The sequence below is a fragment of the Panthera onca genome, chromosome D3 (genome assembly GCF_046562875.1).
Source record: "Panthera onca isolate mPanOnc1 chromosome D3, mPanOnc1 haplotype 2, whole genome shotgun sequence".
Taxonomy (NCBI): domain Eukaryota; kingdom Metazoa; phylum Chordata; class Mammalia; order Carnivora; family Felidae; genus Panthera; species Panthera onca.
In genome coordinates this window covers 84,386,372-84,400,680 of record NC_138350.1, presented here as the reverse complement: position 1 = coordinate 84,400,680, position 14,309 = coordinate 84,386,372, and the positions used below count along the sequence as shown (strand labels likewise).

The 14,309-nt window shown below is 40.0% G+C and overlaps 1 protein-coding gene across 3 annotated transcripts in view; it reads left to right on the top strand.

Annotated features, from left to right (window-relative positions):
- TMX3 (thioredoxin related transmembrane protein 3) overlaps window positions 1-14,309 on the top strand; it is a 45,846-nt gene that overhangs the window by 4,906 nt on the left and 26,631 nt on the right. The window contains exons 3-6 of one of the 3 annotated variants that reach the window (XM_060614059.3): window positions 3,283-3,322; window positions 4,685-4,808; window positions 11,858-11,903; window positions 13,263-13,343. In XM_060614059.3, the coding sequence (XP_060470042.1) occupies window positions 3,283-3,322; window positions 4,685-4,808; window positions 11,858-11,903; window positions 13,263-13,343 (291 nt within the window). The remainder of the gene's footprint in view (window positions 1-3,282; window positions 3,323-4,684; window positions 4,809-11,857; window positions 11,904-13,262; window positions 13,344-14,309) is intronic. The other 2 variants (XM_060614062.3, XM_060614063.3) reach the window with 2 other exon arrangements.

Genomic DNA, 14,309 nt, shown 5'->3' with positions numbered 1-14,309 from the left:
CTGGTTCACTAATGGCTCCTCTGGCTTGACTTGTAGGAATTGGATGTGGCTGCCATCCAACCTGAAAGAGACCTGTCCTTCAGCGAGCATGGGAAGGAGCCCTTGCACAGCGGGCAGCTTCACGCGGTGTGGACGATTATGACAATGTCTGCCCCACCGTTTCCCCACCTCCTGTTTATTGCCCTGGCCCCAGCAGATGAGCTCTGCTATGTTTTCACTCTCAGGGGCTATAGCTAATGGCTTGGCCATTTGGTTGTGTAGCATATAAAACAGGATCCCCTGTCGAGATGAGACAGTTGCATGAAGATCATTTCTGCTCCTAGTAAATGCTTTTTTTCCTCATTATTAGACATACAGTGTCATGTGAGTTTGAGGTATTCAGCGCAGTGACAGTTGTGGGCCTTACGCAATGCCCGCCAAGATAAAATGTTTTGTAACCTGTGTGAATGCCCACCAGAGAGGCCCCGGGTTTCAAAAGGAAACCTATCCAACGAGCATATCGTGCTTTTAGCTAAATGTGGAGACCGAGTCGTTCTCCACTCTAAAGCAAGCATATGCACGGTACGTTGGCTCCTGGATCCGCGAGGATGGCCCGTGGGAATTCCGACCCCGTCGTAGATTAGGTTGGCAGTGCACAGCGGCCACGGTGGTGAGAAGACACTAAAACATTGTGCAGAATGCATCCCGCTTGTCAGGCCCTGGTGGTGAGAAGACACTAAAACATTGTGTAGAATGCATCCCGCTTGTCAGGCCCCGGGCCAGGCTATTAACGCTGCCCCAGGTAGTTTCCTTCAAGCGAGTGGGCTCGGCCATTTGCATCCCACCCGTGTTGCATCCCACCCGTGGCGTCCCACTGAGTCTTGCTGTCGGTTGACACCTTCTTTGTGTTTGGCCCGTCCATCTCCATTCCACTGCATTCCGCTGACTCCAGCCACGCTCCCTGGGCCCTGCAGACTCACATTTGCTTCCTGTTCAGGTTCCCTGAGAACTGCATCTGATAACAGCCCTGCGTGTGCTGCTCAGGCTCCACAGCGATAGGCCCAGTCACGGAGCATATAGTGGGCTCTGTGCTCCACACCCCTCCTAACCCACAGGGGTACTTGAGCATTTTAATGAACTTTCGAAGTACGGGCTTGATCCCCTGATGGGAGGGGACAAGATGACCCCAGTCTGGACTACACATCTCAGGTCTGGGTCTCAGTGCAGCAGTTCACCAATCAGGTACTTTTCACTAGTGCTGCATGGTTGACCAGGTTGTCTGTCCCCTTCCTTCAATTTTACAGTTACTGACTACAGTCTCTGTTGGGGGGGGGGGACCCCTGTAAAGGACTTGCACACCCTTCCGACTCCTTCCCAAAGACTCAGATCACTGAGAGATGAAAAGGCTGTTAGATATTAAGGACTGGGAGACAGTAACCTCCTCCATTTACCACTGGGTGCAGAATATGGGGTTTTGCCTCTCGAATAGTGACCATCAGTTGAGTTTCTGGTTCAACAGTTTGCCTAAGGTGGCTGTTCCACTTTGCCCGGGTAGCTCCATGTGATAGATACTGGTATGTAAAGTACAAGTTTATAGTAAATGGAGCAAAGGTAGAAGATTTGGGCTTACCAACCTGGGAGATTGATTAAGAGTGCCCATAGTGCAGGACAGACCGTCTGTGTCACAGTCGGATAGATGTGAGCACCTAAGAGCTCAGATACTGGAGATACGTTCTCTTTGTCTTCATTGTAGGTTTAAGAATCTTACTAAAATATCCCCATAGAGACTTTCTGTCATTTCATTCAGTATAGATTTTGAATATAGATCTCTGTGCAAGGTATTAGGAGATGAAATGAGCATACTTTTGGTTGGATAATACATAAGTATTGCGTTTGTGGAAATGGATAAGAATCATAAAGAGGATAAAGATGATATGGAAAGATTGTTTCTAGCTATGAGGAATTTAGGAAGGCATTATAGAGTAAGAAATGCTTTTAGCTGAATAGGATGTGAACACGAAAGTCAAATAAACATGTGAATTTAACTGATACATACCATAGGGTGATTGGAAATTGTAGGGTGCTAATAATATTTGAGTGGAAAGCTAAGTTGCAGCTAGTACGTGAGTATGTGTAGCACTTTATACTTGTTTTTGTAGGTGGTGGGAGGGTACCGAGAAGGTGTCAAATAAGAGACATGATCAAACGAGCAGAACAGTGTTTTAGGAAGATTCTGTGGCTGTAGGGTATTGTGCCACAGGGTCCCCAGAACACCCCCAGGTTGGGTAATTGACTAGGCGCACTCAGAGGACTCAGCCTGTAGTCGGAGTCACAGCCATAATTTAGTACAGCGAGGGGACGCAGAGCAAAACCAACAAAGGGAAAAGCCACGGGGGGTGAATTCCAGAGGAAACCAGAACAGGTTCCAAGAGTCCTCTCCCAGTCGAGTCCCATAGGATGTGCTTAATTCCTTCATCTGGAATTGTGACCACAAGCGTGAAATGTTATCTACTGAGGAAGCTCAGTAGAGACCCCATGCTTAGGGATTGTGGTCATATAAGCACCCTCCTGCCTAGTCTGTACCAGGTTTTCAGACTCCCACAAGGAAAGCAGATGTTCATCATAAAATCACATTGTTTGCACAGCATTAGAACAATGAGCCATCTTTTTGTTTTGCTTTGTTTTCCTCTTTCATGTTTACTTTTGAGAGACCCTGCACGCGAGCAGGGGAGGGGCAGAGACAAAGGGAGATAGGATCCAAGGCAGGCTCCAGGCTCCAAGCTGTCAGCGGAGAGCCCGCCGCGGGGCTCAAACTCCTGAACTACAAGATCATGACCTGAGCCGAAGTCAGACACTTAAGTGACTGAGCCACCCAAGCGCCCTGGAACCATGAGCCATCTTACCAGGAAATGGTAGAAACCGTCCTGAAATTCAAATTCCCAGAGACCAACCGAGGACCGAACTTGTTCAGGAGAGCAGCCTCCGATCAGCTGTGTTACCTGCAGTGCACGGGTGTAAATGGGGCAGAGAGGCCAGGAGCTGAGGCGTATGCCTGTGTTTCTATCAGGTCCCACCCATTTTTTTTTTTTTTTTTAACTGTTGATTACTTTCTCAGTTCTCTACTTTTTAAAAGATGTTTTATGTATAAGATTTAGAGGTCATTTAGTAAAAAAAATTACATAAAAAACTTGTTGATAGAATTTGTGCCCTAATATTTATCGGTTGATTATCTCCACCTGTTGTACAGTGGAAACACACACACACACACGATCAGAGGTTGGTTTTCTCATTTTTGTTTTATAGGTTTAAAGACAATCGAAAAGATGACATCTGGCTTGTAGATGTGAGTATGTAAATTTTTCTGTTTTCTACCTCTGCCGTTGTGTTACTTTCTAGTCTCTTCCAGACAAATATGGTAGTATGTGGTTAGTACTTGATGTATATTAGTCAATTTTTGTCAGGTAGTACTATTTGGCTTACTATATTAAAATGAACCTCAGCCTTAAGGTTCCTGGCAAGGACCTGTTTTTGCTGAAATTCTGAAGAGGTTGACGTATGGATTATGTTGAGGGAGATTGTGGTATGACTTTACTACAGACTCCACTCTGAAATTTTTTATATCACTTGATGGTCACAATCATGTTTTCGTGTTAATAGGGAACAAAATCAAATTTTCGTTTTCCTTTAACTCACTTTCAAGTTTGGAATGTATTTAAACCTCATGTTTGGGATTCCTTTTAACTTGCCTCAGTAAAAAATCAATGGCAGCAATAGAGATGGAATAAGAATAGCAGAGTTGACAATTGCTAAAGCTAAGCGATGGGGCACGAGAGTCCGTTGTTTAATTTTTTCTCCTATTGTGTATGTTTGAACGTTTCCATGTTAAAAGATAGGTAAGTCGTGGGGCGCCTGGGTGGCTCAGTCGGTTAAGCGGCTGACTCTTGATTTCAGCTCAGGTCATGATCTCGTGGTTTCTGAGATCGAGCCCCACATCAGACTCTGCACTAACAGCACAGAGCCTGCTTGGGATTCTCTCTCTCCCTCTGTCTGCCCCTCCTCTGCTCCCAGGGTCTCAAAATAAACTTAAAAAAAAAAAATAGATAAGTCTTGTTTCATGAAGGCACAACAGTTTGTTACACCTCCACCCAGCCCTGTGGTGATATTGAAGAAAGAGGAACGGTGGTTTCAGTTTAATCAACCTGACTTGTGCTTATGCCAGACCAGTCATCTTAGTGATGCCCTGTTTGCCTTGCCGGTAGTTATTCTTAACGTAGCAAAGGTACCTACTCTGTTGGGATTTTTGTAATAAAAATACAAAGTGTTCATCCTGAACACTTAAGGGATGTGTGTGTGATGTATGTGTGTTTGGTGATTTCATTTTATATATAACATAGATTCACTGTGAAGCAAAGATGTTTTTCTTGTAAATAATTTTAAATAGGAATTTGTAGTCATTTTACATGAATTTAAGGTAAAACCAGTTTTGAGGAATATACTAAGAGTTGAATTATCTAGATTCATGTGTGTGTGTCATCTTTTGTTGTGTAACCACCTTAAAAATTATATTTAGACTTTTGGTCTAAAATGGACTCTTTATCAGAACACTTAGTCAAAGAGATTGCTTAAAAATTAAGATTGATGTACGTAATAGCACAACATTTTACTGGTGTCTTTCTCCCCCCCCCCCCCCCCCCACACACACAAGTTTTATGCACCGTGGTGTGGCCATTGTAAAAAACTGGAACCGATTTGGAATGAAGTTGGTCTTGAGATGAAAAGCATTGGTTCTCCAGTTAAAGTTGGGAAGATGGATGCTACTTCCTATTCTAGTAAGCATTTACTCTCTTTTACTCTTCTCGTAGTGAAAGTGCTTTAATTACATGAAGCATTCTTCAGGGTAGGAAGAAGAAATATCTATTCTTTGCTTATGTAAATTAAGGTTATCTTAATTGAAGATTATGTACTTTATTGAGTGAAGTGAATCAGCCATCAAATGTGTAACATGCTGTATGCGTTACTCTTGTGCCTGACAGGCGTATGAGCCATGGTTCCTAGTTTGAGCCCACTTGAGATGCTCCGTTTACCCGAGGCAGCTGCAGACGTGTGAGTGTGAAGCTGTTGGTGTTGCCGTGTGAAGTCAGAATGTGAGTTGTCGTCTCAGTAGCCTGAGATGGCGTGTTGGAGGAGTAAATAGGGACTTTAAAAAGTTGAGTTGAGTCGAGTCGGAATGGATACAAGGGAGGATCAAGAAAGTATTCACGTTAGAGAGAATGTTTCGGCGAAATCGTAGAGTTGAAAATGAGCGAAGTTTGTTCCAGAGAATGAACGCCTTTAAGCAGAGCTTGGCAAACTACCGGCACGGACCGACCTGGCCCGCGGCCCATTTTTGTAAACAGAACAAACCCAGCCCCACTCGTTTGTTTACTGTCGTCCGTGTCTCTGTCCATGTTCCACTGGCAGAGTCGAGCAGGCGTAACGGAGACTGTTCTCCCCACGGTGCCTGAAATACTGTCTGACCCTTTACAGAAAGAAAAGTGTACTTATGCCGACCTGAAAGGATTTGAGAAAAGAATTAAAGTTGAGTGAAGTATGAGGTATCCTAGAAATTTGGAAGGAGCAAGGCTTCGGAAAGCAAAACTATATTCACTTGCTGCTTCTGCCTGCCACTTTAGATATTGTATTGCCTTGTGTCTTTTATTGTTGTTCTTTTTGTTTTTTTGAGATCTGAATGATGTAGCACAGGTAAAGTCCTTGTATTCGGTACACAGAGGTCCCCTTTTCCTTTAATCAGTGAACAAAGCGGAATTACGTGGTGCACGTTTCTTTTTAGGAAATCAGGATTGTACTCAGGGTACAGCTTTGGAAAGGGACGGACCTGTGTTTTGATCCCACGTCTGCCATGTGCGGCTTCTGGGGCTTCGGGGAAAACCTTAACCTCGCAATTGTGGTTTCCATGTCTGTAAATGGGGGAGTGATAATCCTCAGGGTTGTGAGGATTGTATTAGCGTTTCCTATTCGAAATCGTTGCCACAGTGGCCAGCGCATGTAAGATGAAGCATAAGACCAGATTTGAGGGGGACCTCACGTCCTAGTGTTTTAGATTTTATCCGTTGTGAATTAAGAGGTAATACGCGTTTTTGAGAAGGCACACGGTTAGATAAAAATGTTTTTGGCAGCGACAGGTAGGATAGCAAAGAACGGTTAGAGACAAGATCACCTAGGTCAACTTTTGTATGCATCTTGGTGTGGGATGCCGGGAGCCCAGACGTGCTGGTGACCGCGGAGGAGAGAAGAAACAGTAACCGCTCACAGACATTTTCGAGGCTGAGATCACAGACGTGATGAATTGGTTGTGTGTACAAAGAAGAACCATCAGAAGTAACAGGATAAGATTCTTAGCGTAGTTACTGAACTGCACCACTGCTGGCTGTATGGAAACGAAACACTGACTTTCTGTGCGTTTCCCTCTTCTCAGCTGTTGTGAATCTATGGCATTTGGCCTAGTGATGTTGGAGAACAAGGCGCTGGGGTCTAAAGAGCCGGGGTGCCGTGAGGTGTGAGGGCTGCAGTCGCAGAGTCAAACACGAGTTGTTGAAGCCCTGAGAGGAGACCAGAGCGATGGCAGGAGTTCTCGCCCAAAGAGAGAATGATATGCTTGGGTTGATTTATTGAAATGAGCTTTTAACAGTGTTTGAGAAATTATTGCTTTCAACTGTTGTTCCCGAAAGTATGTTCTCATCTGTTGGCAATCTTGTTTCATCCTGTCTTGTTGGTTAGACACGCGTGTACTTAAACGTTCACCAGCATAGTCCTATTCACTGAGACAGTTTGTTTACTAACTACCGCGTTAGTCTCTAGAGATTAAAGACAGACCAAAACGAATCCTTCTTGTCCAGGAAATGGCTAGTCTCATAGAGGGAACAATATGAATAAACCAACAGGTGCAATAAAGTCTCAAACACAGCAAATTCCTGTGATCGTTTGAATCATTTAATGGAGTAATAGAGTAAAATAATATGTAAAGGGATATGGGTATATAAAGAAAAATAATGAAAAAAATAAATAATAAAAATAATGCTATGGTTTACGTTAAATGAATTGTAATTCATTAGCTTATTGTTTAGTGGGTATTTAGTGCCCGTGTGTGTCACTGTTTAAGTGACCCTGTGATGAGGGGAAACGTAAGATTTTTTCCTGAGTAGCTGAGAAAAAATGTTTTAAATGCTGTGATTAAAATGCAGTGTTCTTGTAGGTACTGAGACTCAATATGTGGATTATAGCTTTTTAGGTGCTTTGTGGTGGGACTGTTTTTCATTCCATTATTCATAAGCCATTTAGAGGTTTAAATTTTTGTCTCTGATATGTGATTGTTACAGATTTTATTTATTGTTCACTTAGCATTGTGTTGTATGTTGTGTTGAGTTCATAGGAAGAAATCTCTATAGAGCATGCAGAGCACCTTACCTCCAGCAAAGCACCTAGCGTTGGGAAAAGGGATAGGGGACTGGTATGCAAGGACCACCTCTGCCAGATACTGTGATGGGTGCTTCCTACACTTTATATCCTTCTCCTTGGATGTGCAATGCTAAACCCTCCACTCCCTTTCCCAACCTGTGTGGTGATGCTTGCTTGTAAGTCCTTGCGACTACCTGAATCATACAAACATGTTTTATTGAAAAATCATTCTTTTGTTGAAAAGTTGTAGGGTCAGTATTCATTCAGCAGGTATTTAATGAGCACTTACTGTATGCCAGAATGTACGAGGCACATTGTAGGCATCTGTGATACATCAGTGACCAAAACAGACAGAAATTTCTACTTTCACGGAACTTATATGCTAGACGGGAGAGACAAATGATAGCCAGTAAGCATAAGTTAAATTGTCATACTATTTAGTATTCGATATCCGTAACGGATGCATTTTCTTCTTTATTATGCAGTCAAGGTGGTGGTTTATTTGCTATTGAAAAAAGAATCTTATCTTCCTGGTATTTTTAAAAAAGATTTAACATATTTGCAAACTACTGTCTAGAGATTACAAATAGATTTTTGGCATGTAAATCTTAAAATTCCCTTAAATACCTCAGTGCAGCTCCAGTATGGGCCTTTTAGTAGAACTTGGAATCAGGTAAATAACTGAAATTTTTTTTTTTTTTCTTCAAACTAGCTGTCAACATTATGCTGTGTCTAATTGTAAATACTAAAGGATTGGTGTATCATGTGTATTTCATCCGCTCCATGGGTCACTTTTCAGGCGTTCACAGCATTAGTGTTTCTCAGCGTTTAGTCCACAATCTACATTAGGATTACCTGGGCTGCCCAATATAAATTTAGACTCTGAAGACCCACACCAGCCCCAACAAATGAAAGTCTTGGAGATTGGGTCATGATAATCTGTGTTTTTAACAGGGACTTCAGGTACTTCTGCTACCCAAGTTGGAGAACCATGAAGTATTATTCCAGGGAACAGTTAGTTATAGGGCTTGGAGAGGGATGGATTGTTCAGTGATCAATTACGGAAAACCTCTTAGAGGATGTGACGTACCTTATTCTCAATCATGTAATTGCACAGATTGGAAGTGCACATCATCACACTCAGCAGATCTCTGTGTATAGAATTCTTGAACTAGGAACTTGAACTATCATGAATTATCCTGCCCCGTGTGTTTGGAATTGTGTGAAAATTTTCTTGATGCATGGTTTTAACTAATAATGCTATAATCAACGTTAAAAAACTATATAAAGATATATATTTTAGTCTCTCTTCATTGAGAACCAGAATCGTTTCTCATTTGTAAGTTAAAACAGGTCATGATACTCTCTGTGACAGTGTACTGATTCCTATTACAAAACCGCTGAAATTCTAGAGGGTGGAGATCAGGGATGTTTCTGTACATCCTACAGCGCACAGCAGCCTCTCCCCACAGACAAGAGTTATCTGGCCCCAAATGTCTGGAGTGCCAAGACTGAGCATTTCTCAAACAGAGTCACTGATCAAAAAGCTTATAATCTAGAAAGTAAAACCGATTTGCAAGTATCATCTGTGATCTCCACCCTCTAGATACCAGCAGCACTCTTCTCCCCAGCCCAGCCTCCCACTAATTTATGGCGACCAAAAGTGTCTCTAGATATCGCCCGTTGTCTCCTGGAGGGCAGAATCTCTCAGTTGAGAACGGCCGCCATATTTTAGATCTTTTTCATGTTAGACACATAGTAACACTCGGTAAATGCTAAAAATAGTACTTTGAGCTGAGGACTTCACATTAAGGCGGGCCCCTCCCTTCTCCCCACCCCCCTCCCAGCCCACGGTATAGATGAAGTAATAGCAGGTAGTTAACAGTGAAATGACTGAGTGGTTTCAGACACCAAAATTAGAGGCAGAATTAGGACCAGATTCCAAGATCATCATGTTTCACATCCAAGCCTGTCTCCACTATCAAGTTGTTATCATTTCAAGGAGAAGACAGAAAGGAAATAAGGGGCTGTATGTTTAACCCCATTTTACGAGCATTTAAAATGATATAGTTCCAGAGAAGTTATTCATGTTATAGATGGGTTTGTGAAAGAATTGATCTCAGGTCTCTGCTATGAAAAAGAACAAAACGTTAAAACTTCAGTCATAGCCCTGCTACCGATTCAATGCTTGCACTCAAACAAGTTACCACATCTTCCTAAGTATCAGTTTATCTGAAGAGTGACATTAGCACCCTTCCCTTCCCCTGCTCACAAAATTGTCTCAAGGCGTAGTTGAAGGTATACTGAAATCAGTTATAAGGTATTTTACATCGAAAGTTCTTCTTATTGTTCTATACGTTGATGTGTCAGCAGCTACCTAACAGATCAGGATCAAAAATAGAAAGGAAATGGACTTAACATTTGAAGATCTCTGTGTGCCAGGCTCCCTCTTAGATTCTGGTCCACATGCTTTCTCATTTTAAAATCCCATCCACAAGGCCAGCCAGATGAGTGCTGTCCTCAGAAGGGAAAGAGTTGCCAGATGATAAATGTGAAGTTGGAATCCTAACCTACATCATTTTACGTCTATAACCCATGCTTTGTTTGTGTCTCCTCTAGGGAGATGTGGTTTTAGGAGTCACTGTCAAGTCAAAATTATATCAGAAGTGAAGTTTAATGCTCAGAGTCTAGGTACTAAAGAGTGGGTGGTATACATCTGTCTCCACCTGACGCATTTGCAAACTGAGGCCAAGGAAATTAAGTGGTGGGACTTAAATGTGGAGCCGGGATTTTTGTTCTGAAAACTGTTTTGAGAACCACCACTGCATTTTCTGAATGATTGCATATCTTCTTCATTGGTCTGTTTAAAAATAAACCTTACAATAAATTAAATTATTAGGGGCATATACACCTCTCTCCCAGTCAATTATATTCGTCTTAGTTGAAAGTAATAAGGGCTGACGTTCCCCCACCTCCTTGATTTGGGAAGGGGTCATTAAGGACATATTTTATCGCATAATCCCCCCCCATACCATTTTTATATTTTTTACTCAGAAGTCAGTCTCAATTCCTGTAGTCTCCAATTAGAATAGACTTGGCAGAATTAAATCCTGCAGTAGAGATGGGCACAAAGCAGGTATGTAATTGGTTTAAGTTCATCTGGCTTTTCAGAGGCAAGACCTCTATCTTCAGAACCTGAGTTATTTATGTTAACCTCTGCTGTCTGCGTTGCTTCCAGTAAAAACTTCATCACTGCCCTGACCCTGACCCTGTCCATCAAAACCAGTTCATCACTGTCCTGACCCTTTCAGTCACCTTTGTTCGTGTTCAAGGGAGAAACTCTATTAATGACAAAGGAAGGCCGAGAGATTTTGACTATTATTTTGCCACAGGTTCACTCTGTCATTATTCTTGTGTATTGCGCAGTACCTAGAAACCAGAGATGGATGATTACTAAAGTGATTGGTAAACCAGAACCCACGTACAATAGTGTAGTGTCCTTCTACCCAACCACGATGAGATATCCTAGAAATTACTAAAATTAACAGTGGGAAAGATATGAATAAATACATTATATTTTACATAAACCGGTATGGTTGTGTAAATATATTGTATATTGTCTACGGAGACTGCTTTATTTCTTTACTGTCCTGATTGCCTTGATTCTGTAAAGGAGGTTAGTATTAATTTGCAGTACTGATTGCCATATCTCTTCAAGTCCTAATTCTGTATTTGATTGTTCTCGTTTCTTCTGTCCCTCAAAAAGATGCTGTTGTAGCAACTGTATCTCATTGTAATTAACATGAGGACTTCAGAATAATCTTTGAAAGTGACTAGAATTATTCTAGGTTATTACAGTAGCAGAAATTTCTAAAACAAGTAGATAAAGTTGCTTTTAGATCATATATAGAGTGCAGATTCTTTAAGTAATTTTGCAAATAAAATTTATCTTTTAAAAATTAAAATATAATGCAGTTATTTTAAGACTTAGAAAAGGAAAGCGTGATTTTGCTTGTTTTTGTTTTTTATTTATTTTCATTTTTTGCAAGGAGCCAATGAGACCTAGAAAAAAGTATTTGTCATGGAAAATGAAATCAGATGACAAGTGAGACTTTATTTACATATATTTTTTTAACAGGAATATCTTTTTAAATAAGTATTCTTTTAACGATTCTTTTGGCATTTATTCCTTAATTTGTCATAGTGTTTTGTGCTGGCCATAATTTGGATTATTAAGTAATTGTTTTGTACGAGAATGTCATGTTTTTTCTTTTTTGTGTGTGAATTTATATTCTTTTTAAAGACTTAAAAACATAGCTATAAGGGTTTGTATAAATCTATATTTTTAACTAAAAGGCTCATTTACTACCTAGTTTCTCATTTAAAAAAAAATTTAGAATTATTTATTCTTTTTCTCATCAAGGCATTGCTTCAGAGTTTGGAGTTCGAGGTTATCCAACAATTAAGCTGTAAGTTGAGTGTTGTATGTTTATATGTGTATTTTTATTAGTTCACTCTGCTTACGTTTTATTACATTAATTTCTAGTAGCTTCCTTGGAGGATTGAAGACGGGTTCAGCAGTTTTTTCTAGGTGCAGTATGTGATCAAAGGAGAGGGACTGCATCTTTCGGCTTTTCTCTGTATTGAAGCGAATGTGGTGTTTTCGGCTAGTTCGTTGAATGCGCTCTGAGCGCTTCCTGTGGGACAGGCATCCTGCAGGACCAGATGACCAGCTGTCGATTATGAAAAAGGGCTTTTACCCTTGAGGAGCTCAAGAGTGTATTCTGCTGTATCATGTGAATCCCATCTCCTAACAAATTTTACTTTTCTACAATTAAAATAGACTTATTTCAGTAGAGATGAAAGAAACCAAGAGCATCAAATTGAGGGACTTAATTCTAACCTGAAAGTGTTGATAAAGTATAATATAAAGTGTATGTATGTAAGTTGGGAGAAATGGTGTGCTAATTAATTCTAAAGGATTTATTTGATAATCATAATTTTACTGAATTTTCTCTTGAGTTTCTTCCTTATTTTGGTAGTGTGCGAGTTGAGGGATGATTTTGAAATTTATTTTTATAGTAAAGTAAGTTTTCAGTATTTTAAAATCTCAAATTTCAAAATTTGGCTAATTTTAATTTTTTATTTCTGGGGTTTTATATTGACTTCCCTCCTTCCCCTACTTGCAAAAAAGCATTTGCTAAGCCTCTTTTACTTGTGTCAAGTAAATTATCCTTTCTGTTCTTTTTGTTTACTTATAGGTATTCTCTTGTGCTTTCACATTTTTTTTTTTTTTTTTAAATCACAGTTGGACACATAATTCGTTGACAGGCTTTTGGAAAATTATCATACTTTTCTAGAATAGGTGTTTTATGCATTGTTTTACTCTGTAATCTTAGAGCCTCTGTCAAGTTACTATGATGTTGTGTTGCTTACAATTTGTTTTCCCTCTACCAAAATACTATTAATTGCCTGTCATTTTTTTTTTTTAACTAGAGAAGATAGAATTGTACTACTTTGACAAGCTCTTGACCATGAATGTGTAGATTATGCACTTTACAGAAGGCATAGGTACAATGCAAGTATCAAATACAGAGTAAACTGTTTTCATGTAATTTTAATAAAATGCAGCTTTTTTCTTTATATTTTGAGTTGTTGGTCCCCTGAAGCCAGTTGCCCACTGTATTTTACATGGTTATGCCGCTTCTAAAAACACTCTGCATTTATTATTTTATATTCTGTAATTTTATGAGACAGTAGTGATTAGCATTACGTACTAAAAGAGTTGAAATAATCTCAGCTTTTATCTTTTTCTTTTTCTTTTTAAGATTAAAAGGGGACTTGGCATATAATTATAGAGGACCACGAACTAAAGATGATATTATTGAATTTGCTCACAGAGTATCTGGGTAAGTTTTTATTAGGAAAGGCCTTTACTATAGGATACTAATATTTTAAAATTAAATGTGTTTTAATAAACCATATTGAATGCACATTTTTTAGGGGCTTAACCTAAGTAGAATCTGTTCATGTATGACAGAAGGTAGGGTTATGCAGCGTATAGAGAGATACTTGAAAGAAACAAAAAGAACTGTGATATGTATTATGTACTTGTTAACCTCGCATTTAAATTCATTTCATATGTAGAAAAAAGATTTTCCCCAGTAGATTTAAAAAAAAATTTTTTTTTAATGTTTATTTATTTTTGATACAGAGAGACACAGAGCGTGAGCAGGGGAAGGGCAGAGAGAGAGGGAGACACAGAATCTGAAACAGGCTCCAGGCTCTGAGCTGTCAACACAGAGCCCAACACGGGGCTCGAACCCACGAACTGTGAGATCATGACCTGAGCCGAAGTCGGACACTTAACCGACTGAGCCACCCAGGCTCCCCACCCCAGTGGGTTTTTTGAAGCATTTTCAAAATTTGATTACTTCTAACAACTTTGTGAATTGTAATTTTTATTTTACTATAAATTTGCTCTTGTACTGCCTCATTTATATCAACTTATTTTTCTTGTTACCTAATGTTGGAGTTTTTGAAAGAAACCCCATGGTATTATTCTTCTGATAGACTTGGGTTTAATCCCTGGCCTGTGATACTGGAAAATTCTTTTTAGATACAGCTAATTAAAATACTTTCCCTGATCTGTTACATGCTGCTTTCTGCCAACTGTGAGATATTATTGCACATTTTGCTTAGAATGTGGCATAATTAGAACCCAGATGTCTATTTGAGTTATAGATCTCTGAGGTTTTACCGATAAGGAAACAGACTTTCTTTCATAAGCATCCTGTTGGTTTGAATATGGTGATTCTTTTTTTTTTTTTTTTTAATCTACATCTACCTTGCTGAGGTATAAAGAAAGTTGGCGC